General features: G+C 45.5%; 1 protein-coding gene and 1 long non-coding RNA gene across 6 annotated transcripts in view; one reads left to right on the top strand and one right to left on the bottom strand.

The window, feature by feature from the left end:
- Window positions 1-977: 977 nt before the first annotated feature.
- B3GAT3 (beta-1,3-glucuronyltransferase 3) lies at window positions 978-27,316 on the bottom strand. Of its 3 annotated transcripts, none has more exons than XM_083176039.1 (7): window positions 27,203-27,316; window positions 17,187-17,279; window positions 10,180-10,299; window positions 9,957-10,080; window positions 8,993-9,323; window positions 6,472-6,762; window positions 978-2,949 (listed from the first exon to the last, which is right to left on the bottom strand). In XM_083176039.1, exons 3-7 carry the CDS (start codon window positions 10,259-10,261, stop codon window positions 2,851-2,853), a joined length of 927 nt encoding a protein of 308 aa, XP_083032165.1. In that variant the 5' UTR covers window positions 10,262-10,299; window positions 17,187-17,279; window positions 27,203-27,316; the 3' UTR covers window positions 978-2,850. The 3 variants fall into 3 exon arrangements, with proteins under 3 accessions (XP_083032165.1, XP_083032166.1, XP_083032167.1); XM_083176040.1 differs by having other exon boundaries at window positions 27,199-27,247; XM_083176041.1 differs by having other exon boundaries at window positions 27,195-27,239.
- The window catches only part of LOC146063563 (uncharacterized), a 48,708-nt gene continuing 48,415 nt past the window's right edge, over window positions 27,298-27,590 (top strand). For 2 of the 3 annotated variants that reach the window (XR_014471615.1, XR_014471617.1), the window contains exon 1: window positions 27,298-27,424. This is a non-coding gene — a long non-coding RNA (uncharacterized LOC146063563). Of the gene's footprint in view, window positions 27,542-27,590 lie in introns of all 3 variants that reach the window. The other variant, XR_014471616.1, reaches the window with a different exon arrangement.

Genomic DNA, 27,590 nt, shown 5'->3' on the forward strand with positions numbered 1-27,590 from the left:
AAAACCCCTATATAAAGAGGGGTGTGAAAACACAGCACTGAACACCTCAAGGGTGCAGTGTCAATGTAATACAACCTGACCCGTCTGGAGACCGGGGAAGGAAGGGTGCCACAGTGTCCACACAAAAGCTGCTTTCCTGCTGCTCCTCTGCACCGATGTGTGACAGAGTCAAGCCTCCATTAGGACAGGACGCTGGCAGTCCCCGGCGGGAACTCATATAGAAGCTCCCTGCCGGGGATTGGGCGGGGAGGAGGTGAGGGACCTCCCCCCCCTCCTGGAACCTTGCCAGGGCTGAGAAAAATATGGCGGCCCCCACCGCTACAACAATAGCCCTGGTGGTCTAGTGGCCTCGGTTTCCCCTGTGGGGACCGAGTGTCACCGCCAGGAAACCGCCGGGAGCGCACCAACCCCCGGCGGCTAAGTGCGCTGGGCTCCCTCCCTCCGGCATCTACATCTAGACGCCTAGTTGCGGTCACCGTTGCGAGACAGAGTCAAGCTTCCCTCGGGAAGCCTCTCTGCCTCGCGTCTCACTGCGGTCACCATTGCGGGACAGAGTCAAGCTTCCATCGGGAAGCGTCTCTGTCTCGCGTCTCCCCCAGCCGCGATACCGCTGCGTGCTGTGGGGAGGGAGGGGGGGGAAGTGCGGCTTACCTGCTCCGTGGCGCACGGTCCCTCTGTGCTGGGACCCAGCCTGCAGGTCCGTGGCAGTTCACGACGAGCTGGCTCCGGAGCAGGTGAGCAGCCTGGGTGGTCCACCCGGCTTGCTCACCGCAAGTGTAAAAAAAAAAAAAAAAACTTTTTTTAAAAAAACGCTGCAGAAACCTGCAGCAGCTACTAAAAACGTGCCTGTGCTCCTAGGCACCAAGAAAAAAACTGACCTAGGATGGAGTGTGGGGAAGGAGGGGCCTGGGCTGCACCACTAAAGTGTTAGCTACTTGGTGCCTGTCGCCATGGCTCCGCCCCCTTCCCACTGTCCCAGTGGCCACCAATGGTATGAAGGAAATATAAGCATTGATTCATATTAGCAATATCCTGCAGTCTTCTTTGTGCCAAGTTCTTATAGACCAGGCATGCCTTGCCATAGTTTAATAGCAAAACTGTGGCAAGGCATGATGGGACTTGTAGTTTCACAACAGCTGGAGGGCCATAGTTTGGACATGCCTGTTATAGACACTGCTCTTAATTTAATCTGCCCCATGGACATAAACATGAAACATAGAATTTGACGGCAGATAAGAACCATTTGGCCCGCCTAGTCTGCCCCTTTTTTATCCTTCAGGTAATCTCAACCCTTTTTGATCCTTATTTCTTTGTAAGGATATTCATATGCCTATCCCAAGCATGTTTAAATTGTTCCACTGTCTTAGCCTCTACCACCTCTGATGGAAGGCTATTCCACTTATCCACTACCCTTTCTGTGAAGTAATTAGGCTTCACTGAATTCAAATACGAGTGCTACGATTGGTTACAGGTTTTAGCCCCAACACTTTATCTCTTATCCTTGAGCTCCAGGTCAATTTCATTTGGTGCAAACTATATGTGCCTGTGAGTAAGTATGGCTATATTATGCACTTACAGCACCACTGGACTTCTGTCAGTATCCGCATAAGGCTGGTGTTGACGCCATTTCTGCATTATTACAATGGTAACTTGGCCCTCTAAGTAGGACCATCATAGATGATCAGACCTTTGTTAATCACAAAAATAATTTGTAAATAATGATTTTCATTTATAAATCTCAATACTGTTAATACTTTTGTAATGAATCATGGTGAGATGTACGAAGGCCTGAAAAGTGATAAAATGGAAAGTGATAAACCACCAGCCAATAAGCTCCTAACTGCCAAGTCACAGGCTGTGTTTGAGAAATGACAGGCAGGAGCTGATTGGCTGGTGCATTATCACTCTCCATTTTATCCCTCTTCAAGCTTAGTACATCTGGCCCTCAGAGTGCACAGAAAAGACGCTACTGGTTAACACAACACCATTGAGTGTATTTGTTAAATGGTGTATCCCATATAACACCAATGGCATTAATAGTAAGAAAAACATATATCAAAGCTTGGATAAAGAGCTAACCAATCAGCTCCTGTCTTTTTACAGGCTGTGTTTGAAAAATGACAGTTAGGAGGTGATTGTTTGGTACTTTACTTCTTTCTATGCTTTGATAAGTATAATATTAAGGTCAGTACAAGTGACACAGTAGTCGCTGGTTTACCATAGGAACAATGATAAATTAACATGGGAGATAATCATTTTTACAAAAATATATAATATAAAACAACTGCAGGGTACATTTAGGACAATGGTTCCAAAGGTTCCTAGACATAAGCTGGTATTGTCTACACTACAGTAACCTGATGCTTACTTTTATTGTCTACAATGACAATATCTAATTTGCTGCTACATTCGATATCTACTTTTCTAGACTATGATTATACACAATCGTTTTCAAAATTGTATTTATATCTCTTACTAACTCTTCACTACTATGTTATTCCCTGCGTCATGCAATAGTTGCCTGATACAGTATTCTAAGGGCTTGTTCTATTTGGATTCAACCTCCGAACAAATAGATTTACAGGTGTACAAATAAATATACATTTGTAATGTTAACAATAAAAATGAATGTTTATTTTAAAAATATAATATAACATACGAGAAAAACATGGACCAATGGATCAACCAAAATATTTGATTAAGAAAAGAAAAAATAAATCAAAGAACTGAACTCCATTATTTTTCAGACAATACACTTTAGGAACTACAGTATATACTGTACATAAAGATGCTGCTAGAATGTTCTACTTAGAACAGTCCAGAAGGGACATTCATCACACATTGATTGGATCACACCTGTATTTTAGGGTCAGACCCCTTTCCTTGTTTCTCCAGTAAATCTTCTTGCTTGAGTTTAGGTTTTTCGGTCCTTGTATGCCATACCCAGATCTGTGTAGGCAGAATGTGACATTATCATATACAGTACATGATAAAAAAAAGATGAAGAACAGTGCACACTGCAGAACTGAAATTAAACAGATGGTAAAATGCATTAGCCAGTTTGTAACAGTTTCCCTACCTAATTTATGATCACATTTATTAATCCCTCCGCAATCTGTAAATCATAAACCACAGTGTTGCTACACTCACATATTCTATAAAAATGGTCAGCCATAGTAAGAAGAAGAAAATCGCCTTACTGCTTACTGAGCGTCATCATCTCACTGTCAGACCCGAACCCTATGAGTTCTAGCAATTGGTGCCATTTTCATTCTGGCTGCTGTCTGCTGTGTGGGGGGGGGACGCGGATTACTTTCCATGTATCCCGCGTCCGCTCGCCTCGCTGTGCTCGCCACACTATATAAAATCAACTCCACGCTGACGTGGATAGTGGGGTAATGAAAAAGTCAGAGGACGCGTTCCGCTGCGCTCACCACGCTTCGGGTGGCGTGGATAGTAGGGGGGGTGCGTTAAACCTATTTTTGGGACATACAATCATATTATTGTATACCTAATGTCATGGCATCGCACACCCTATAAAATCGCTTGCGATCGCATGCGATTTTGCAGCAGATGTGATGGCCCAGGGCAGAGAGAGCAGTGAATGAATTAAATAGGAAAATCGCACCGTGGAGTCGGTAGATAAATGTTCCGACTCCTAGTACTTCTGACCCCGACTCTTCGACTCCTCTGTATTAATATGCGAATGTATTTGATACATTCCTTGCACCACACTTAAAAACCTAGGATAGACATTTTCTTCCAGAAACATGTACACATGTCTACCCTCATACAGACAAGCAGGCATGCAGGTTTTAAAATAAATATAAACACTAATAGTTGAATCCAAGAAGCTGTTCTATCAAGTCCTTCTAAGCTCTTCTAGCTATAGAGAAGAATCTCAACTCAATAGGAAAGGTTCAAAAGTGTGGAGCATGAGTTCCGCATGCTTTGTGACAACAACAAAAACCAACGAGCCACAATCTCCGCTGGTTTGCTTGCTCGTCACCGTTCAATTCATGGACACAAGGAACGATTTCTTTACCGAATCGTTACTGGCGACGAAAAATGGTGCCTGTACATCAATATGAACAAGCGTAAGGAATGGCTTAGCCAAGGTAAACAAACGACCCCGCGCATGAAACAAGATCTTCATCCGCGTAAAAAGATGTTGTGCGTATGGTGGGAGAGCTTGGTTGAATTAATTTTTTGAGTCTACACCAGGTGATTTCTACCAACGAGGTATTGAAAACCTTATTGAACGTTGTAAATAAGTTGTAAACTACAAATGAGAATACATTTATAAGTATTGGTGCTCCGAATTGTGCGTTGCGTGCCATATAGTGAAGCACATGAAAAGCATGCTTTTTCACGGTCACTTAACGTGTTCGTTTTGCGGTTACGTGAGGCACTGCATGCATTGGTCTTTATTCTTACAGTAGAGAAGTCATTAATTATAATTTTCGGAGTCGGAGCATTGTTTGCCTACTCCGACTCCAGGTACTTGAAATTGCCTCCGACTCCGACTCCACAGCCCTGCGCACATCGCATGGCACTAAAATGGCCCATGCGAGGTGATGCGATTTCCCTACGCAGAATAGCCCACTAAGCAAATTGCTTAGTGGGCGCCGTTCTAGGAAACAAGTACCGGGGACCTATATGGGAGATTATTATTGTGGACTACTACGGCTGCTGTGGGGGACTACTAAGGGGCCAATATGTTTTTTTTTTTGTGTCTCAAATAATTCTAGGGGTGTTGCCAAGTGTGCCGTATCAAACCAGGTGTGCCGCCATGTGTCGTGTATAATTCAAGGGGTGCCGCCATGTGTCATGTATAATTCCAGGGATGCTGTATAATTCAAGGGGTGTCACCATAGGTGCTGTATAAATTCCAGGGGTGCTGCCATGTGTGCCACCATATGTGCCATATCAGTCCAGGGCCACAGCTATGTGTGCCATATAATTCCAGGGGTGTTGCCCAGTGCCCTGTAGAAGCCCAGGGGTCTGCCATATAAGTCCAGGGTGCTGCCCTTTTTCGTTTTAACTGTAGGGGTGCTGCTAAGTGTGCCGTGTCAATCCAGGGGTGCTGCTAAGTGTGCTGTATCAGTCCATGGGTGCTGCTAAGTGTGCCGTATCAATCCATGGGTGCTGCTAAGTGTGCCGTATTAGTCTATGGGTGCTGCTAAGTGTGCCGTATCAGTCCAGTGTTTGTGCTGCCCACTTCTGTCACTTAGGGCCTTATTTTAGTTCACTCTTTCTGACAAAATCCTTCTTAGATGGGCAAAACCATGTGCACTGCAGGTGGGGCAGATGTAACTTGTGCAGATATAATTAGATTTGGGTGGGGTTTTACTTCAAAGTGAGATCTATATTGCAGTGTAAAAATAAAGCAGCCAGTATTTTCCCTGCATAGAAACAAAATAACTCACCCAAATCTAATTCTCTCTGCACATTTTACATCTGCCCCCCTGCAGTGCACATGGTTTTGTCCATCTAAGAAGGATTTTGTCAGAAAGAGTAAGGCCCTTAGTCATTCAGCTGCCTCGCTACAACCTTTTGGCCTAAAAACAATATTATGAGCTGTGAGGTGCTCAGAATAGACTGGAAAGGAATGTTATTGAGGTAATTTAAGCTGTTTTTATGATTTAAAAAAAATAAAATAAAGATCCAAAACCCAAAAGGAGGTTCAAATCCAAAACCCGAAAAGTGTCTGGTGCACGTTAATAAAGAGTAACATTACTGCAGAACGGTTTATTTGCCAAGGCTATAAACAAGACACAAAGGAAATAATAAAAAAAAACGTATGCTGTGTACACTAGGTGTACCCAGAGATGGTCGCTGATGAAAAGGAGACTCTGCCGGGGGGAGCCGCAGAGGGAAACAGCTGGTCGCAGGAGCGCACACCCAGCGATTTATTGCCGCAGCACAAACAAATCACTGCCAATATGGTCGCTCAGCGACCATATTGCCAGCGATATAGCACCACGTGTACACAGCTTTAGGGCTATTTCACACACTCCGGCTCCGGCCGGGCGGGGAAAACCCGCACGGCCAGGAAGCCGTGCAGCACACAGCAATTTAGAATGGAGGGAATGGCCACAGCCGTCCCTTCCAGTGGTGGGATCCGGCTTCAACCGGGCGGCCGGGCCTTGGCCGTCCTGTCTAAATGGACCCAATCATGTCCATTGACAACTACTTTGCATGGCACGGCTTTTGGCCGTGCGGGATTTCGCCGTCCGGCAGGAGCCGGAGTGTGTGAAATAGCCCTAACAGTAGAAGACAATACAACTAAATAAAATGTACAGTAAATATTTTGGAAAACTACTGTTCTGTGTTGCATTCCATCATTTCTGTTTAGAGGTTATTTTTCCAAAAACGTTCCACTTCCAAGTCTGCTTCCTGTTATTACTATGGCATTTCTATATTAGGCCACCAATCAGCCACACACACTGCATATGGAAGCATACCCACCTTAGTGCAGTTATCTGCTCGTGGCTCCAGTTCACTCATGGTCACCATCTGTCCCAGTAAGCTGCTCTCCAGGAACCCCCTCTCAGCATCTGGGTCAAAGCATGCCTTGGGATGATTCAGAAGCAAGGATAAAGACACTGCAAACCCAGCCATGTCTATGGGGAACGGTCTGTGAGTCTTCCAGGCAGTGTGAAAGCCAACAACTTTGCCACCTTCCACTCGTGGCCCCTCATACCTCAGTCCTCCTACCAATCCAACTGGCCAGATGGACACTTTTAGTGTATGGCGCATCTATAAATAAGAAACCCAATGTTTTAGTATGGCTATGAAAATACTATATGATGGCTAAGACACACTGGGGCAGATGTATTAAGCCTTAACAAGAGATACATGCAAGGGTGATAAAGAGACATAAACGTCCAGCCAATCAGCTCCTTAATGACTTTTTTCAAACACAGCCTGTAACATGGCAGTTAGCAGGTGATTGGCTGGACGTTTATCTCTCTTTATCACCCTTGCATTTATCTCTTGTTAAGGCTTAATACATCTGCCCCTATGGGCCAAATGTAATAGGGTGTGAGAATCAGAACGTGAGAGATTTTGGGAGAGTTTTACAATTTTTTTTAAGCAGAAATCAATTACATGGCAAAATCAACCTGCTTTCGCAGTGTAAATGATTGCCGCTTTAAAAAAAAATGCTAAAACTCTCTTACAATCTCTCACTTTTCATGCCCTATTTCATTTGGCCCTAAATATGTACAATAAAAATATGTTCTTTAATATAAGTGAGATTCTTTACTGTTCCATCTAAGTATACAAACTGTATGTCGGGAGAGCGAGATGCATTACACATACTGTATTACACAATCAGCAGTGAAAGAGAGAAGCAGTACACATATTGTATGTACACAATCAGCAATACACACACTGTATGTACACAATCAGCAGTCAGGAGAGCGAGAAGACGCACATTCACTGTATGTACACTGACAGCAGACAGGAGAGTGAGATGCAGGACACACACAATGTACACTGACAGCAGTCAGGAGAGCGAGAAGACGCACACTCACTGTATGTACACTGACAGCAGACAGGAGAGCGAGATGCAGGACACAAACAATGTACACTGACAGCAGTCAGGAGAGCAAGAAGAAGCACACACACTGTATGTACACTGACAGCAGTCAGGAGAGTGAGATGCAGGACACAAACAATGTACACTGACAGCAGTCAGGAGAGCAAGAAGAAGCACACACACTGTATGTACACTGACAGCAGTCAGGAGAGCGAGATGCAGAACACAAACAATGTACACTGACAGCAGTCAGGAGAGTGAGATGCAGTACACACACACACACACACACACACACAATGTACAATGACAGCAGTCAGGAGAGTGAGTTGCAGTACACACACACACAATGTACACTGACAGCAGTCAGGACAGTGAGATGCAGGACACACACACACACACACACAATGTACACTGACAGCAGTCAGGAGAGCGAGAAGCAGTACACACACACACACACACACACACACAATGTACACTGACAGCAGTCAGGACAGTGAGATGCAGGATACACACACTGTATGTACACTGACAGCAGACAGGAGAGTGGGGTGCAGTACACACACACACACAATGTACACTGACAGCAGTCAGGAGAGCGAGATGCAGGACACACACACTGTATGTACAGAACCAGCAGTCAGGAGAGCGAGAAACAGTACACACACTGTATGTACACAACCAGCAGTCAGGAGAGCGAGAAGCAGTACACACACACACACAATGTACACTGACAGCAGTCTGGAGAGTGAAATGCAGTACACACACACACACACACACACAATGTACACTGACAGCAGTCAGGACAGTGAGATGCAGGACACACACTGTATGTACACAACCAGCAGTCAGGAGAGCGAGAAGCAGTACACACACACACACACACACACACACACACACTGTATGTACACTGACAGCAGTCAGGACAGTGAGATGCAGGACACACACACTGTATGTACACAACCAGCAGTCAGGAGAGCGAGAAGCAGTACACACACACACACACACACACACACAATGTACACTGACAGCAGTCAGGACAGTGAGATGCAGGACACACACTGTATGTACAGAACCAGCAGTCAGGAGAGCGAGAAACAGTACACACACTGTATGTACACAACCACAACTCTCTCTGCACATGTTATGTTTGCCCCACCTGCAGTGCTGCATGGTTTTGCCCATCTGCACAAATGCCAGCCTTGCTTATAGGTCTGAATCAGGCCCATAGTGTATGTACACAATCAACAGCCATTAAGCAGAACAAAATGTAGTAGACATACTACTTGCGGAGGGAGAGTTAGGGTTAGGCTGTAGCGGTAGAATAAGGGTCAGGATATGGAAGGAAGATTATTAGAGGTTAGAGTTATGGTGTCATCACTGAGCAAACACAAATTCTAAATACATTTTGCTAAATAAAATAAAAAAAACCAGAGGGGCATTGCTCACCTCCTGGAAGATTTTAACACTGTATGTATTGTCATCATCAGCAAAATACACAACTCCGCGGTCCCTGGGTGAGCGGTTCTCGTGCAGCCAGCGCAAGGCCTCGTTCCGTTGCTCTACACCACGTGGCTTCAACCAGTTTGGATCAGACTCTTTAAGCTTCATTGCGGGTGGGGTCTGCATGTGCAGGTGGGTGTACTGCAGATCACTCTGAGACAGCAGATCGGCAACAGCAGCAGTGCGTTCTGCTGAGTCTTCCACCAGAATCCAGTGCAGAGCAGGGATGAGACGCAATGTCTGAGACAGGCGAGTAAGCTCAGCTCGCTGATGGGGTCTGACCACAAGAGAGAGCAAGTGGGACATATTAAAAACTGTACTATTTCAAATAATTCAAAAATAAAAAAGAGAGAAAAAGAGACCTAAGTGAAATATAAACAAGGTGGATTTGGCCCCCTTTACAATTGTTTGGGTTTGCGTATGCGCATAGGAGAATTTGTGCATGTGTAGACCTTTTGCCTTGCGATATGGACTACGCATCGCATGGAAAAATAAACAAGATGCAATGCAGTTTAAATCGCATGCAAGAATCGCAACCTTAACTTGAGAAAAACAATGTGCAGATATAGCATGTCAAAACATTGGGAACAGACTATGGGGGTTATTTAGGCCTGGCTGCAAATCTGCTTTGTTAGCAAATGGACAAAGCCATGCTGCACTGCAGGTGAGGTAGATGGAACATGTGCAGATATATTTGGATGAGGTGTGTTCTAACTGACATCTAAATTGCAGTGTAAAAATAAGGTACCCTGCACAGAAACAAATTAACTCCTCTAAATCTAACTCTCTCTGCACATGTTACATCTGGCCCAGCTGCAGTGCAGCATGGTTTTGTCCTTTTGTTATAAAAGCAGCTTTGCGATCAGGTCTGAACCACCCCTATGTTAGATGACTGTAGATTCATGCTCACCTTGTGTATGTTGGGGTTATTACATATATTACTGGCAAGTTCTCCACATTACGGTGGTGTGGATATTCCCACCTGCGAGCATCATTGGCAGAGTTCATGCGATGCGTACAGTCACATTGTTGACCTGGAAACAATCACAGTACATAGAACCTCATGTAAAGACTATGGCAATGATGAAAAAAAAAAATGTATGTAGAAATTGTAAGTTCAATTAGTAACGCACCCAGTTGCAGCAAAGCATATAAGAGACCAGCAGTGGACACCACAAAGTACACTAGGAAGATATTCCTGAGTTTCAGCCTCATGTTGATGGGGGATCAGTTATGCGCTTAGACATGCACACCTGGTCATAATAAAAACAGACACAGAAAATTAGAAGTAGGAATCGACAGGTACATATTATTTACAGACATTAAAACCCCTTCAAATTTCTGACACCCAGACTAAATGCTTTAACCCTTTGAGTGCCAACATATGTGAGAGAAGAGCAAAATATCCACTAGAAATGCCAGCGTCGCTCACATTTGTTACATCAATGCAAATAAAAAAATTTGTGTAAAAAAAGATCAGCAGTGGTCCATTTTTGCAGTTGTGGATTCAATTAATGTGTGTTTCACCCATTAACTACATTGTCTGCTATGTTTTGAATGTTTAAATGGTTAATATAATTTTGAAGTAAAGTTAACACAAATGCTGAACGTCATTTTCCAGTTTTATATAAGTGATGCACAAAATGTAAGTTTCCTTCCAAAGTTGCACAGCCAATATCTTTTGCCACACACAGCCTTCGTAAAAGTAGAGGGAACATTGGTTGTGGGTATTACTAAGATGGGAGTTCTACTGAAGATGGGATGCTGCCCAGAGAAACCAGATTCTACTTCTTATTTATTTACCACCTTAGATAGTAAATAGAATCTGATTGGTTGTTAAGGGCAACATCCCATCTTCAATAGAACTCATGTTTTAGTAAAATTACCCTGAAAGCCTAAATCCTTGCCAGGTTCTGGAAAGTCATGTGCCGCGAGAACCGGTTAGCCAGACCAACTCCTCTATGGGTTCTGAGGGGGATTGGGATGATAGATCAACAGTCAATAGGTTAATTCCATCTGATTCACATTGACAAGGTCGACACAAGCAAATGGTCGACATGGGTTTTCAAAACATTTCCTGTCAACCTCTCATTGTGTTGACCTTCTGGGGTCAACCTAGACACTGTTGATCTTATGATCCACACGCGTTCTGAGATTAGGAGCATGTGCTCAAGTCTGCCAGGTACTGCAGCTCCAAAGGAAAACATATTATGCAAATCCACCATGACAGATAGACACAAGGCAACATTACTGTTAATGAGATCAGTCACTGGGTATAAAAAAGGTGGAGATGTGTCTGAACAGTTGGGAGGTATATGCAGTTTAGGGGGTCACCCTTCAATATCAAACCTGATATGGGGAAACCAAAAATAGAAAAAGGGGATTTTTTAAAGAACTTACCATTCAAATCCCTTTCTCTGAATCCATCCTTGTGACACAGTTCAACCATGGGATGTAGGAGGGTCCAAAGGAGCCAGGCACCTATGCTAAAGCTTTGAGAGGCTTTGAAGCTCCCTTCTGTATCCCAGCATCCTCAGTTCAACTAGTGTTCAGAGCACACTAGGATACAGTAACTCAGCACAAGGCCTGAACATATTAATATGCACAATCAAGTAAACGTAACCATCCTAACATAACACATGAAATGACATTACTTACTGAGCATATGGGAGGAATCGCTGTGCCACCAGGATGAAATCAGAGAAAGGGATTTGAACGGTAAGTTCTTACAAAAATCCCCTTTTCTCTTTCATCCATCCCGGTGACACAGCTCACCCATGGGACGTTTAAGAGCCGTTCCTTTGGGAGGGTACGCTCAGGTCTGCAGTTCTCATCACTGCTCTCCCAAATGAAGCATCCTCCGATGCAAACTCATGGAACCTATAGAATTTGGTGAAAGTGTGAACAGAGGACCAAGTCGTAGCCCTGCATACTTGCTCCGCCGTAGCCCCATGGCGCACAGCCCAAGAGGCAACAACCGACCTGGTGGTATGAGCATTAATTCTGGAGGGCACTGGTCTACCTACTTTAGTGTAGGCAAAGACAATAACCAACCTTAACCATTGAGCAATGGTCTGCTTTGAAGCTGGCCAGCGTCTCTCTTCACTCTGTCCATGTAAATATGTAAAGCACAAACAACATTCAGTTTCTTTAGTTTGTCCTTATTCCTGACCTCCTCTGGAGGACTAAACACCGGAATCACAATTTCCTGGTTTAAATGAAAAAAGGAAACCACCTTAGGTAATAACTTAGGAACTGTTCTCAACACAGCACTATCATCATGGAACACCAAAAACGGAGACTTGCAAGACAGATACACGCCTTGCAGATGCAATTGCCAACAAAAAAGTCAATTTCCAAGTCAGAAACTTAAAGTCAGCCGACCTTAATGGTTCAAAAGGTGGTTTCTGTAAAACAGATAACACCAGAAATAAATCCCAAGGGGCCACTGGTTGTCTATAAGGAGGCTTAAGACGGGTAACCCCTAGGAGGAAGGTTTGCACCTCTGGTAACAAGGACACCTTCTTTTGAAAGAAAATAGATACGGCTGACAACTGCACCTTCAAAGATTGAAGGCTTAATCCCGAGGAAAATCCATCCAGGAGAAACTCCAGAAGTCTTGAGACTTTAAATCTAGAAGTGTGAACTTTCTGTCTCTCACACCATCTAATGTACGTCTTCCAAACCTTGTAATAATTAGCAGCAGAAACCGGTTTTCTGCACTAATCATGGTTCGGATAACTGCATCTGAGAAACCCTTCTTTTTTAGGATGGAGGTTTCAAGAGCCAGGCCATCAAATTGAGCCGAGCTATGTCCTGATGAAGGAAGGGCCCTTGCCTGAAGAGGTCTGGCCGAAGTGTCGACAAGCTCAGAATGTTGGAATACCAAGATCTCCTTGGCCAATCTGGAGCTATCAGAATGATTGATGCACCCTGCGTCCTCACTCTCTTGAGGACCTGAGGCAGCATGGGAAATGGCGGGAAGACATATGCCATGTTGAAATTCCAGGGCACAGTCATGGCATCCACCTCCCACGCCAATGGATCCCTGGTCCTCGCACAGAGCCTGGATACCTGAAAATTGTGTCTGGATGCCATTAAGTCCACTTCTGGGAGTCCCCAAAGAGCCACAATTTACTGGAACCTCTTTGGGTGTAATGCCCATTCTTCTTCCAGGATATCCGCTATGCTGAGAAAATCTGCTTCCACATTCCGAATTCCCGGAATGAACACAGCAGATAAGGCCGGTACATTGGCCTCTGCCCACTCTAAGATCCGGGACACTTCCTGCATCACCATCCTGCTGAGAGTGCCCCCTTGGTGGTTCAGGTAAGCCACAGCCGTGGCATTGTCTAATTGGATCAGAAAGGGAGATCCCCTCAGAACTTCTTCCTTGGAGGCTGATCCTGTATCCCTGGGAAACCACATTGAGAACCAAGGATCCTGGGCGGATAGAGCCCAAGTGTCCCGGTACAGCAAGAGGCGACCCCCACTCTGATTCCAGAACGGGGAGCCTCCAGCCCGTCATGCGGAGGGCTTCTCCTCACCCTTAGAAGCATGCTTTTTTGCAAAGGCACCAAAAGCACCCCCTCTAAAGGAGGGATGAAAGGATGAGCGAAAAGCAGCAAACCTGGAAGTTCTCTGTTTGGCTGCCGGTGTGGGAAGAAATGTACTCTTTCCGCCCGTTGTCTGTTTAATTAGGGATTCCAATTCAGAACCAAACAGCAACTCCCCTTTTAGAAGCCAATGCTTCCAGAGACTTCTTGGATTCATTGTCGGCATCCCATACCTTAAGCCATAAGGCCCTCCTGGCCGTCACAGAAATGGCCGACACCTTAATAGTCATTTTGACTCCCTCTTCTCCAGCCTCACAGGTGTATTCCGCTGCCGCCTTTAGCTTTTTCAGCCAAGGCAAAGGCTTCAGAATCTGGCTGCAGTAAAGCACACAGGGTATTTGCCCACTCCATCATGGCCTTGGAGACACAGGAAGAAGCAATAATAGGTCTCAGAGTAAACCCAGCACCTTCAAAAACTGCTTTTAAACAACCCTCTAACTTTTTATCTACAGGGTCCTTAAATGCAGCAACCCCTTGCACAGGCAAAGCAGATGTTTTAGACAGCCTAGCAACCGGAGCATCTACCAGTGGGACTTTTTCCCACAATTTTACATGCTCTTCTGGCATGGGGTACAGACTCAAAAACCTCTTGGGCATAAGGAGTCTCTTATCAGGCGTTTTCCACGCCCCTCTAAGCAATTCTTGCATGCCTTCATCAGAAGGAAAAGTGACTGCGTCTCTGGGCTGTCTTTTGAACACTCCCTTTTGGGGAGCTTTATCCACCTCAGATAAATGCAATGCCTGCTTAACAGCAAAAATCAAAAATCAAGTAATCAACACCAGGGACAGGGGATTCAACCTCTTCCCACTGATCCCATGACATGTCATCCACACACTCATCCTCAGAGTCTATATTAGGGATAGGTGGGGTGGATAAAGGGTGTCTGGGGAAACCTCAGACTCCTTAGTAAACTGCTCCATAAAAGCATTAATTTTGTGCACACTCTGAGCAGTGTCCTGCATGGCTTGTATAAATGCAGGGTCCTCCTGAGAGGGTGGAATAGAGCCAACCAAAGGTTGTGAGGATGACAATGGCCTGGGAAATCCAACCAACTTATCTCTCTGTCTATTTAAAGCCTGTACTAAGGCAGACACTGACCTTCCCAGAGCAGCTGCCACGCAAGCTCAGGTTGCTCAACCCTCTGGGCTTGCGCCCCACCGGGCACAGATTCAAATGTAGGGCATATATCCCCATGGTCCATCTGTTCAGGAGTTAATTTAAGCCCACAAAATCTGCAGTTAATTAACATGGCAGACGCTCCATCCACCAACAAGCTCCATCCATCACAGTGTACTAAGCCAGGCGCTTGTATAAAGCTAATATATATCAGTGTACTTACAGTATCTGTCTGCTGTTTGACCCTCTGTGGTCACCGGGGGAAAATGCTGCCTCAGATGAAACTGTCACTCTGTCTGTAGGAATAAATCTCCTTCCAGCTCCGCACAGTATGGGATGAAAGGGCGCCAGGACAGAGTGAAGGAAAAGACCAAAGTCCCTGTTACAGCGGGGTGGGAGGCTCTCTGGCGCCTTTTCCCCCTGTGAGCCGCTCCTACTGAATGTTTCTTCTTGTTTCCTTTGTCTATCCTTCAATGGGAACCACTTGGAATCGCCCAGCTGTGCTGACCTCCTGTAACAGCCTACAATCTCCTCAGAGTTCAGCCTGCAAACCCATTCAAGATGGCGGCCGCCATCGTGGAGTGCCCATCACCCATGATCCCCCCCCCCCTATGCAGGGAGCCCACTTCGGGGTCTCCCAGGATCCAGGAAACCTCACTGTGAGGAGGTTTAGGTGCTGTGCTAAGAGACCAGACAGCATCTCTCAGCACACAGGGAGCTGACAGGGCGCGCTTCTGTCAGCCCCTACTGCGCTATCAGTTTGAGGAAACTTCCCCTGGAAGCCTCACACTGTGCCTGCACTAACTAAGATGAAATATTAATAAAAAAAGAAACACCCTAACTACTCTATCGTATGGCTGCTGTAGCAGCCCTTCAGCATAGTACCCACTCCGGTGGGCACCTAAAACGAACTGAGGAATTCTGGGATGCAGAAGGCAGGAGCCTGCCTCTCAAAGCTTTAGCATAGGTGCCTGGCTCCTTTGGACCCTGCTACATCCCATGGTTGAGCTGTGTCACCAGGATGGATGAAAGAGAAAGAATGTTTTTCACATGAAAGTTGTGCCAGAATATCTAATAATTACCAATTGATGTTATAGAATACCTTTCTGAGGAATTCATTTAAGCCATTTATATGCAAGAGTGAATTAGGGGGAAAAAGGAAATATGAAGCACTGCATTATCACATATAAATGGTCAGTTTAGAGCAAACCGGTCCTCAAGATCTACCAACAGTCCACGTTTCCCAAATCACCTAGCTGGTGCAGTTGTAGTCATTACTAACTGTCACACTTTCAAACATCCTGTATTCATTACTACTATAGATCCACAGGTTGCCTGAAAAAACATGATCTGTTGGTTGATCTTGAGGACTGGTTTTGCCACCCCTGGTTTAGAGGGTCTGAACATACAGTATAAACCAAAATGAGCTGTACAACTAAAGTTTGTACTGTACTTAATGAATGCAGGTATTAATTAAGAACTACAGATGTGTCCACATACCTCTATTCTCCATGAACGACATACGAGCTCTGGGTGACTGTCGCCATGCATCTGTTTTGAGACTTATCCCATTTAATAGTCTTATTTGAAAAATTAAGTGATTAAGACACAAAAGCAGCTTTGTACGAGCAGCTTCTGCTGACTAAAATGATATGCCGCATTTCTATATTCAGTGTGACTGCTGCTGTATCTGCATAACAAGTGGAATGTTACTAGGTTTTACTAGAAAACAGTGTAATGTAGCATTGTGTATGCAGATACACACACTGAATATAGAAGTGCCACATATCATTTTAGACAGCAGAAGCTGTTTGTGGAACCTACAGCAAGTTAGTCGACAAGCATTGGGTTGACATGGGTTTAGGCTGACACAACCATTAGGTCGACATGGGTTTTTTCACTGTTTTTTGAGACGACAGGCAGTATTTCATGCCCTACCATCCACTAAGGCGTGGTGGGAGAATAAAATAGGTGTGCCTGAAGCATTGCGAGTGCAGCGAGGTGATACGGTGCACTGGAAACTGTGTCTATGTCAACTGTGTCAACATTTGGGTCAAAAAAAGGGAAAAACCCAATGTCGACCTTTTGACGGTCGATCGAGACACTGCCGACCTTATGCTTGTGTCGACCTATTGACCTGTCAACCTAAACACATGTCAATCTAGACCCCTGTCGACCTAAAGGTGTTGACCTAATGCTTGACGACCAACTTGCTGTAGACCAAACGATCCTAACCCCAGTAAGCTGTAGTATATGCATTTCCTTTTACAGGCAGCACCATAAATTGCAAGCAAAAAAAGCAGTGCCTTTACGCAGCCTGTATGTCATGGATCATATCCTACACACATACTACTGTATATACGTCTCAATAAAAAAAATAGCTCTTGTGATAAGTTTGAACACTCACCTCCTTCCTCCACTTGGTAAATGACAGCAGCCGCAGCTTTCCTGCATCCCCCAGCGCAATGGAAGGAGCTCTGCATTTCCGGTGACATCTCCCCTGGAGCAGAGTAATGACATAATTACGGTGACCGTAACTGACATGTGGTATATTATTTATACACATTATTTTAGTTGGAGTTGCAGGCGCTGAGCAATTGGGCAATGGCGATGGTAATTAATAGTACTTGAGGTGTTCTGGAGAAATCTTTTTGGGCATTTACTATTTTGCTAACTATTAAACAGACACATAGTAATGTTAGGTTTGTATAAGGAAAAAGCAGATCTACATGTATAGCCAATGTACTGTATACTTAGTAACATCATTGCTGCTGCACATTGCACGCCTCAGTGTTCTAAAATCTCCCTACTGCCCTATAATAGATGTACTGAACTTTGAGGTCATTCTAGCTGAATTTGGGAACGGGCACCAATGGTGAAGGCATGCTCATATTCGCTTATGCAGGCCTTCTATGTGGGCGCCTTCGGAGACTTGCATTGTCTCCGAGGCGCTCGCAAAGGGGGGCATGTAAGAGGCAGGCAGGGGTCCTTTCCTGGGTGTACCTGGCTTCCGGGGCCCTCTTCTCAGATCAGGAAGCCGCTAATCTAAATCAGCAGAGACTGACTTAGATTTGCAAGCTCTACAGAAATCATTCGCTGTTCGGCGACCATTGAATGATTTTGGGTCCGTACACAAGCCTGCGAATGGATGTCTATGCAAAACATCCATTTACAGTGTGGCAAGGACATGTGGGGTGTAGCAGGGGGCGGGCATTCACATGCCCAGCAGGTGGCGTTATATGGCTCGCAAAGCAGCGAAATATGGCTGTTTTGTGAGCCAACCAGAATGCCCTCCTTTATTATGAAGTGATTTTTGCAGTGAGTCCTGGGAAACGCGTTGGCTGCGAAGACCAGGGACCAGAGGAAAAGCCATTTGATGGTGGAAAAAAAAAAAAAATTGCATGTTGTAATCAGTAGCACATTTATACCCCTCTGACATCACATTTATAACTCTCTCTGCACGTGTTGCATTTGCCCCATCTGCAGTGCACATGGTTTTGACCATTTTAAAAACAAATTCAGGTCTAAATTGGGCACCGAATTAGGTGTTTTTTTTCCAGTATGTCACTGGGTAACGGTCCCAAACAAAAGTGAATTATCTCTGAATTAGGGGCACCTGTTAAATGACTACCGAGGGGGTGCAGTTGCTATGGGGCCCGAGCTGTTCTGGGGCCCGCTGCTCCCCCTGCATCCAGTCGTGCTCTGGGATCTTCTGCTGCGGCAGAACAGCACAGACTTGCCACAGACACCTCCCCCCCTCTAAAGCTCCGCCTTCAGACTAAGCCCTGCCTTCGGACAGCAATAAGTGGTCCAGCCACAGATGTGACCACTTCACAGGGTGTTCCCCATGTCGCCAAGAGCTCTGCCCCAGTTCTAAGCCCCACCTCTAGAAGGTACAAAGCTAGAAAATTAGGAGACAAGTTGAATCCTCAACCATTCCTGAACTTAAACCGATATAAATGCACCAATAAGCAATGGAAGAGTTTGATAGCTACTGTAATTCGCTGTTATGGTCAAGGATCCAGCATCTATAGAGGTATGTGCAGCAATGGGTATAATACAGTGGACATTACCATGCAGGACATAATATGGCTCTTTGCACAGTAATGCCCACTGTGCGGAGTGGAATGTGGCACAGTGGGCGTTACTGTGCAAGGCATAATGTGGCACAGTAGATGTAACTATACAGGATGTAATGTAGTGCAGTGGCCATTACCATGGGAACGGAGGCAGGCTGATGCCAGCTGGGGTTGGGCGGCTGGCGATACAGGATGTCAGCACCGGCCTCATCTTCCACGATTTGAGGAGCGAAAAAAAGCTCAGTCGAGACTGACTTTTATTTCTAAAGGCAGATTGATGGTCGGCGACCATGGAACGATTTCTCCTGCTAGCAGTGGCATGCGAGGGGATGTGTCAGCTAACACATCCCCTCGCATGGTACCAAGGGGATTCGGGTGCTGGGGGCAGGCGTTCGGTGGGGTGGCGTTTCAGCGATCTTCACTGCTTACTGAGCCAAGCTGAATCAGGGCCTTGATACATCAACGTGGAAACAGCGCGTGTGGCCGCTAAAACAGCGCGTCTTGTGGCTAAATGCAGCGGCCTCCCTGCATTAGCCGCGAGCCTCCCTGTATGGGGGAATCATCGCCGTCCTCTGACAGCGATGGTTCCCCTGGAACACTGAATATGGTGAGTGGCTGGTGCAGGGGTTAAATGGCGAGGGCCGTTTGTTCTCGGCGATCCCCGCCGTTTAACCTCCTTCACGGCTGCATTGAATACTGCCCTCTGAATTTGTCAAAAGGTTTTGATGATTGCACGGCAAGATCTGTACATTAGGTTAGATGACATTAAACTCCATAACCATACCGTAACCCTTAACTATATCAATATTTTTTAAAAGGTGGCCAGCTTGATATATATGTAATACAGTATAAATGTCATTGTTCATACTCAACATATAAAGCTTCTCTGTAAACAAGATCATAATCAACTAAAAGAATGCCCTCTATAAATGACAGCACTACATTTATTTTTCCAGACTGTTTCTGAAGACCAGCTTTTATCGTGTATATTTGGAACTAAGGCCTCGTGACACTGAGCACAAGCCACTGGAATGTGCTGTTGATACAGCCTGACAGCTCTAATGTAGTCTGAATGTTTTCAGACTTCAATTAGTCAGATTGCACTTGAATCCGTTAGAAAAGCAAGGCTATGTTCTGCACATCTTATTGAATGAAGCTGAATGACTCCATCCTCGCAGCTCCGTCTAATATGCACAGATTCCTGCTGCAATGTAAAGCCAAGGGATAACCCTATCTACAGTACAGGCTGCCGTGACGTTTCTGCTCTGCTGCTGGACACCATTTTAATGCAGTTCCCGTTCACTCATGTCTGGGGCAAGTGGCCAGCTGTTCTGCATCAGTATCCTATCTGCTTCACACGCCACAAGCGTTATAATTCATGCCATGCACTGGCTGCTGGAAATGAAACCTGAGAAAAATGAAGCCAAATTGAAAACTTCATATCAAGTTGCTCATAGTGAAAGAAAGGATTAGGTCGTAAAGCCTGTGAAATGTGGAGGGCGACCTTTTAAGGAGGTCCTAATCATGCCTTAAAGGTGATAATGTAGTTATGTTGGATAGACTGTTGTATACATTGTTATGGAACGTATCCTTGACTTTTTCCAATAAAGCTTCATCGCTTCAATCTGCCCATTTTATATAACAGCAGTTGATAACAACTTCATGTGTGGTTCTCAGGTTTATTTTATTATTTTTCACACTCTTGACAACAGGCCGTCTTCACTTAAAGGGCCAGCGTGGGGGTTAAACGGTGGGTATCTCCAAAATCAAGAGACCCTCACCGTTTAACCCCCGCGCCGGCCACTCACCCTATTCTATGTTCCGGGGGAATTCTCGCTGTCAGAGGACATCAAGGATTCCCCCAAACAGCAGGGGAGCCTGCTGCATTTAGCAGCGAGCATCGCTGTTTTAGCGGCCGCACACGCCGTTTCCCCATCGCTGCAAAAACCTGGCAACGGGGAAACGGCATGTGAATACTGACCGTGCTCGCTGTCACAACTTGCAAAAATCATTAAATATACCCCAATGTCGTAGTTGCCAATGTTCAATAAATCGCTCATTGACTGTACTTTTAGTGTAAAAGGCATACTGTACGTACAAGGTTTCCTTCATTACCCTTATAGATCTGATTACTAATAGCGGATCATAAATACACAACATGATTATATATCAATGCAATGCATAAACTGTATATTTATTGCTTATGTTCAGGCATAATATATATTCAAGATTATTACTGCACACACAAAATTAGCAATTCATGACGGAGGAGACATCAATTCTTTTGGATGCCACTATAATTAATTGGCATCGAACGGAGCAAGCAGAGGACATAATTTAACAGCAGATAAAAAACACTTGGCCCGTCTAGTCTGCCATTGTACAGATGCGCCCTTGCTAGTCTGGCCTTAGTCCGCAAGGAGCTGAGAACACAAGTCTTTTTTTTTTTTAATCTACCAGTACATTTTTAGTGTGTGGGAGCCAGGAGAAAACCAGATAATCTAGAGGAAATCCATGCAAGCACAGGGAGAAAAAAAACACTCTCTAAATACAGTAGTTAAGGCCATGGTGAGAATCGAACCCACAACCTCAGTGCTGAAATGCTAACCATTAGACCATCTGTACTGCAGTTCAATTAATCCAGGAGCGATATCATTTTCTTGCTTGTCGCACACAAATAGATGGAGTTTAGCCGTATATATGTGGCTAAACCAGGGTTGCCGACTTTTTAAATCTTCTCTCCGGGCTTCTCCCAGCGAGAGGAGACTTTCAGCAGGCGTTCGGGGGCCCCGACCCCCTGATTGAAAATGACCTGAGTTGCCGATCGCTGCCGAGAGGGCGGGTCTAAAATTATGCGATTCTGCCACTTTAGCCACGCCCCCTCATCGGAGATCGGCCAATCCGGTTATTTAAACGCCGTGGTCAGGGGTGAGATAGCCAGGAAAGGGAGGAGCAGGGGTCCATCAGAATCCGGGAGGGTTGCCCACCTTTCCGGGGAGGCCAGGAGGGGGACATGAACGGCATCGAAAGATGTGGAAGGTACACGCATATAAAAGTGACTTTCAAGTCACTTCCATATGCGTGCACGCTGGGACGGATATGGGCGGGCAGCTGAAATCCAGTGATGTCAGCTGCCAGCCCCCTCCCCGCCTCATTACCATATGGAACGCCTATGGAACACTGGGCATTCCCATATGGTGATGGGGCAGCCGGTGCCCCCCGCCGTTCTCTGCCCCCGGCACGCCATCTATGGTGCGTGCACCCGGCGAACTGAAAGTTTGCCATGTGTGCATGCACCCTATGTCTGCAAATGCGCAGAAACTCACCTGCGCATGCACACAACATTGGTCCTCTGTGCGAATGCATGGAGGACCGAATGAACGTGAATAACCCCCATAGTGAGAAGTAGCGGTGGCAAGAAGTCCCATATAATGGCTGCCCCTAGAGCATACAGCCGCACTGCAGAAAAGACAGCTGCTGCCACCATCCACCTCTACTAACATCCAAGCAGCAGTGGCTGGCAGGGGTCATTTTATCGGCGGCCAGAGCCTTGGGATGGATGGGTCCATTTGTGCCTGTGCACAGCCAACCACAGCAATTGGTTGCCGAGCAGCTAAGTGGGGCGGCTGGGGAGCTCAGCGAGTGAGTACCGTGCTGAACGGTCACACAGGGTACTGGCTTTGGGGCTCCTCAGATCGTCCGGGACTGGGACGGCTGTCACCTTTGACCCCCTGACACTGGGCCTGCCCCCAGTGGCACTTGCATCCAAACAGAGCAACAATTTAATTTCTCCGTTGGGCGAAATCTACTGGCTACCTCAGGCGAAAACCCTTTGTATACAAAGATTTTACAGTAAACCATATACATCATCATCATCATCATCTCTCTCTCTCTCTCTCCCCAGGAGACTATGAACAGAGTTCTCCTGGACTCCATAGTGGTAGGACCACCCTCCTCCTTAACATTCCTACCTCCCAAGTAAAAATTATGGGTGCAGAGGCTGGATGATGTGATTTGGGATGGTGCTTTCATATTTATTTTTTCTATTTACAGACCGTGGCTCTTCACCTGGATATGCAGCTATAGTACATGACTTCCCAAATAGTCATATAAATATATAGACAACAATCCTGCAAACGGACCTAAATTTCCAATTTCAAAAGTATTCAGACCTAATTGTCAGGCTGCTAATTTTGGAGCCCTACGCCCCACCAGAGTGAAATCCCCCCCTGTGCAGCCTGCAAATTGCTTAGCAGGACTCTGAAAAATTAGCTGGATCGGCAAATAGCTGCAGATCTATCGATAATTGCCCAGCCTGCAAATACACAGACGTGCGATCAGGCCTGAATAACCCCCTAACTACTATTATAAAATACACTGAAAACCACAAAGGTTTCTACTTTCTTTAGTACCTATCTACCAGCCGCATGTAGGGTTCATCCTAAAAAATGTTTGTGGCAGGGTGTTTGCTGATCCTCCCCTTATATATCTTAGGCCATCTCCATTATAAATAGGGCTCACCAAATTTTTCTCAAATTCCGAAGCAAGATTAAAAGTTTAGGAACCAAATCATCTCCTCAACCAACATATATAACAACTACTACAGACCTTCAATAATCATCAGACCACACAACATGCCAATCTCTTGTTGCCAATTTATAGTATGCTAGATAGTAATGCCCCCAACTTATAGTAAGCCACAAACAGTAGGACCCCAAATTTGTAGTATGCCCAACTATTCATTTTTGATGCTGTAAGCATCATGTACCCAGCATATGCCCAGGGATGGAGCTGCACTGTATGTATCCATGTATAGGGCTGCATGTGACCAACTTTGGGGCTGCACAGTAGATGCCCTATATATTAACCCAATAGAGATGCCAGGTGGTATATGGCACATGCAGATGCCTGCCGCTATTTGGAAACCTTGGGATTTGAGGACACCGAATGCTGTGCAGCAGAGATGTGGGGATTCCCGGGAGCCAGTGTTTCTTGTTTCACTGCATAGTGTGTAGGCATGATAATCTGTGTGTGTGCATTACTATTGATTCCAGCTGCTCCCAAGGTCACAGTATCAGATCATGTGCGTGACCCACATGGTCAGGCAAGCCACCCGCCTCATGACTACCACTAGGGCCTGAAATCTGCCTGCGGATGGACATCATGGCCTTGTCCCTCCCACAGTTTGATAAATGGAGCCAGTAGCCGCACATTTTCTGCCACAGACGGCATCAGACTTTCAATCTGTGACAGCTGGATGTTAACTTGTTCCTGCTGCCACAGACCCGTCATATAGGTCTAGTGTATGTGCAAAGGGGAACATCTGTACTTTGCACTATGCGCCACAGGTCTGTCTAGACCTGAATAACTACTATGGAAAAATCATACAAAAGGACCAGATAAATGAAATCTCGACAATTAGAAGCCTGACCTCAATGGATACAATCCAGATCCACTACGCAAAGTATTTTCACCCTATCCTAGCCACCCCAAACTGCAGCCTAACCCTAAAGCCCCATACACACGGGGGAGATATATTGCTCAGCCATATATTGCTAGCAATATATGGCTGAGCAATATAGTGCTCAGTTTCTCCTTTTCATCAGCGACCAGAGATGGTCGCTGATGAAAGGGAACCTCTGCCGGCGGTGCTGCAGAGGTAATCAGCTGGTCGCAGGAGCAAGCTCCTGCGACCAGCGATTAGAACGAGGCTGAAAACGGGAGCGCACACCCAGCGATTTATCACCGGGGCACACTCCCATCACTGGCAATATGGTCGCCTGCGACCATATTTCCAGCGATTTCAGCCCCTATTACCCCCGTGTGTACACAGCTTAACCCCCACCCCTGAAGCCTAACACTAACCCTCCTCCTAGAGCAGGCCTAATCAACCTGTGGCTCTCCAGCTGTTGTGAAATAGTGTTCATTCTAGCACCCGCCATCTTTGAAAACATATGCCATTCATCTTCCCTGCCTGGGGTGTCGCTGTCTGCTGCAGTGCTTCTAGCACAGTGTGGTCTGTATATCAGCACTGATATGCAAACCAGACCTGTTCTAGAAACATGACAGCGACACCCCAGGCAGTGAAGAGGAACTGCATGGGTTTTCAAAGATGGCGGATGCTAGAATGAACACTATCAAACTACACATCCCAGCATGACTTGCTACAGTTTTAGAATTCCTAATTAGACAGCACTCGGCATCTTTCCCTTTCTGGTTGCCATTGTTGTAGGTGAGTGCAACATGAATGGGCAGTGAAGGGGAGCAGAGAGTGGGGGATGGGATACACAGTGTGGGTGATGGTCAGGTGTAAAATGTGTGGCATGGAGTCAGGTATACAATGAGGGGGATAGGGTGTATATTGTGGGGAGATAGAATACAAAGTGTAGGCCAGTGGTTCCCAACCCTGGTCCTCAAGTACCCCCAATAGTGCACATTTTCCAAGTCTCCACACAGAATCACAGGCAAAATAATTAGCTCCACCTGTGGATCTTTTAAAATGTGACTGAATAATGAGTGCACCTGCTGGGTGACCTGGAAAACGTGCACTGTTGGGGGTACTTGAGGACCAGGGTTGGGAACCACTGGTGTAGGCGATGGGGTCAGGTGTACAGTGTGGGGGGATGGGATACACAGTGTGGGAGATGGGGTCAGTTGTACAATTTGGGGGGATGGGATACACAGTGTGTGGGGGATATGATACAAAGTGTGGGGGATGAAGTCAGGTGTACAGTGTGGGGGATGGGGTCAGGTGTACAGTGTGGGGGATGGGGTCAGGTGTACAGTGTGGGGGATGGGGTCTGGTGTACAGTGTGGGGGATGAGGTCGGGTGTACAGTGTGGGGGATGAGGTTGGGTGTACAGTGTGGGGGATGAGGTCAGGTGTACAGTGTGGGGGATGGGGGGTGTAGCACAAAATGGGGGGGATGGGATGCAAAAGTGGGACCCTCACTCGAGTATAAGCCGAGGGGGGGCTTTTTCAGCATAAAAAATGTTCTGAAAAAGTAGGCTTATACTCGAATATATATATATATATATATATATATATATATATATATATATATAGTACAGCAGTTAGCCTGGCACTCTGGATGATTTTTTTGTCTCTGCCCAGGTGCCCTCCTAGTACGTAGGATCTGTTAAGTCCTCTAGGTGAAATCGTGAGGCGGCACTCACCAGGCTTAATGAAAAAATGTGTATTAAATCACAGCATGACAATTCAATGGCAGTCATAGAGGTTTGAAAATTGTCATGCTGTGATTTAATACACATTTTTTCATTAAGCCTGGTGAGTGCCGCCTCACAATTCTTTGAATATTTTCATATAGATATATTCTCAAATCCACAGAATCCAGCAAACCATCTAGAAAAAAAAACTGAAAGTGCCCAGGTGTCTCCCCGAAAGTAACATACAGCAACCGGAGGGGGGTGTGGTATAATTGACCGACAGTCGGGATTCCGACAGTCATTACTGCTACACGAGGGAGCAGTCGGGATTCCGACGTCGGAGTAATGACTGTCGGAATCCCGACTGTCAGGGAGCCGTCCAGCACTCCCGGAGGGATAGGCATTGCTCAAAGGACTTATACATCTGTTAAGTAACTATGCTGTCACACTTGATTAAACGAACATCGTACATGCAGGTGCTGTGACAAAATGCTTACTTTACAGATGCATAAACCCTTTGAGTGTTGCCCATCCCCCTGTTGCTGTATACATATGTATAGTTTTCCGTTATGATTCTTATACCCTTTTTCAACTTGCAAGCTGGGTCACACCCGGGATTTTGTACCTGGGTGCGACTTTACTTGCAAACCCATGTCAAGTCGCTTAGTGGCATCCTAGGCTGACCTTTTGCCTAGGGTGCCACCAAACCTTGCACCGGCCGTGTGTGTGTTAGGGAATATAGATTGTAAGCTTCACTGGGGCAGGGACAGATGTGAATGTTCAAAATATCTCTGTAAAGTGCTACAGAATATTTGTGCGCTGTATCAATAACTTATAATAAATAAATAAGTTAGTTAAGTTCTCTACCAGAAAGGGTTTATCAAAAAAAAATTATATAAGAGAATACTTGAATCTAAATACTTTTATCAATAAAAGAACAATACATATATTGATGATAGTACAAATCAAATCTTGTTTATAAGTACATTACAGTCAATGAGTTACAAGCAGACACAGGAGCTGTGTTATTAGCTGAACAGATGCAGTAAACCCATAGGAGAACTGAACTGTCTCTCGTATAAGGCAGTGCCCGAGCGCCTTATTAAGAGGTTAATGGTAATTAGCATGTCAGTCACTAATGTTATTAGTAAAAAATACAATCGTAGTTACCTACTTACTAATATCTATGACATCCTCCTGCAGCTGTAGGGAAAAAAACACTGCATGATGCGGTGTCTCTGTTCCACCAATTGCCAGCCAGTTCAACCAAGAGTGGAATCCCCCACTGCAGAGACGGCAAACAAGGTTCCTAGCGCCCATAGTTCCGGTGCACATGGGAGGGTCTTGTTCCCGGTTTGTACTTCAGGAATCAGGTCCAAATACAGATGTCACATCATGGGGTGACGCACAACTTTTCTTTTATATTTTTTTGATGCATGTAGAACATTTTAATAGCCACATTATTTATAATGATAATTTGTGATCAGTTTGCTTTAAATCCAAGGCCTGCTTATACTGTAAGTGTAAGTCGAATACTGATTAATGACTAACTATAAATTATTATGT

This window comes from Crinia signifera, chromosome 3 (genome assembly GCF_055691185.1).
Source record: "Crinia signifera chromosome 3, ASM5569118v1, whole genome shotgun sequence".
Classification (NCBI taxonomy): domain Eukaryota; kingdom Metazoa; phylum Chordata; class Amphibia; order Anura; family Myobatrachidae; genus Crinia; species Crinia signifera.

What these genes read in the sequence shown, in the direction of transcription:
- B3GAT3 (XM_083176039.1), bottom strand. Translation starts at nt 10,261, where the DNA reads ATGAGGCTGAAACTCAGGAATATCTTCCTAGTGTACTTTGTGGTGTCC. An exon ending in ATATGCTTTGCTGCAACTGG is followed by an intron (nt 10,081 to 10,179) that starts GTGCGTTACTAA and finishes GATTGTTTCCAG; the next exon opens with GTCAACAATGTGACTGTACG. An exon ending in ATAACCCCAACATACACAAG is followed by an intron (nt 9,324 to 9,956) that starts GTGAGCATGAAT and finishes TCTTGTGGTCAG; the next exon opens with ACCCCATCAGCGAGCTGAGC.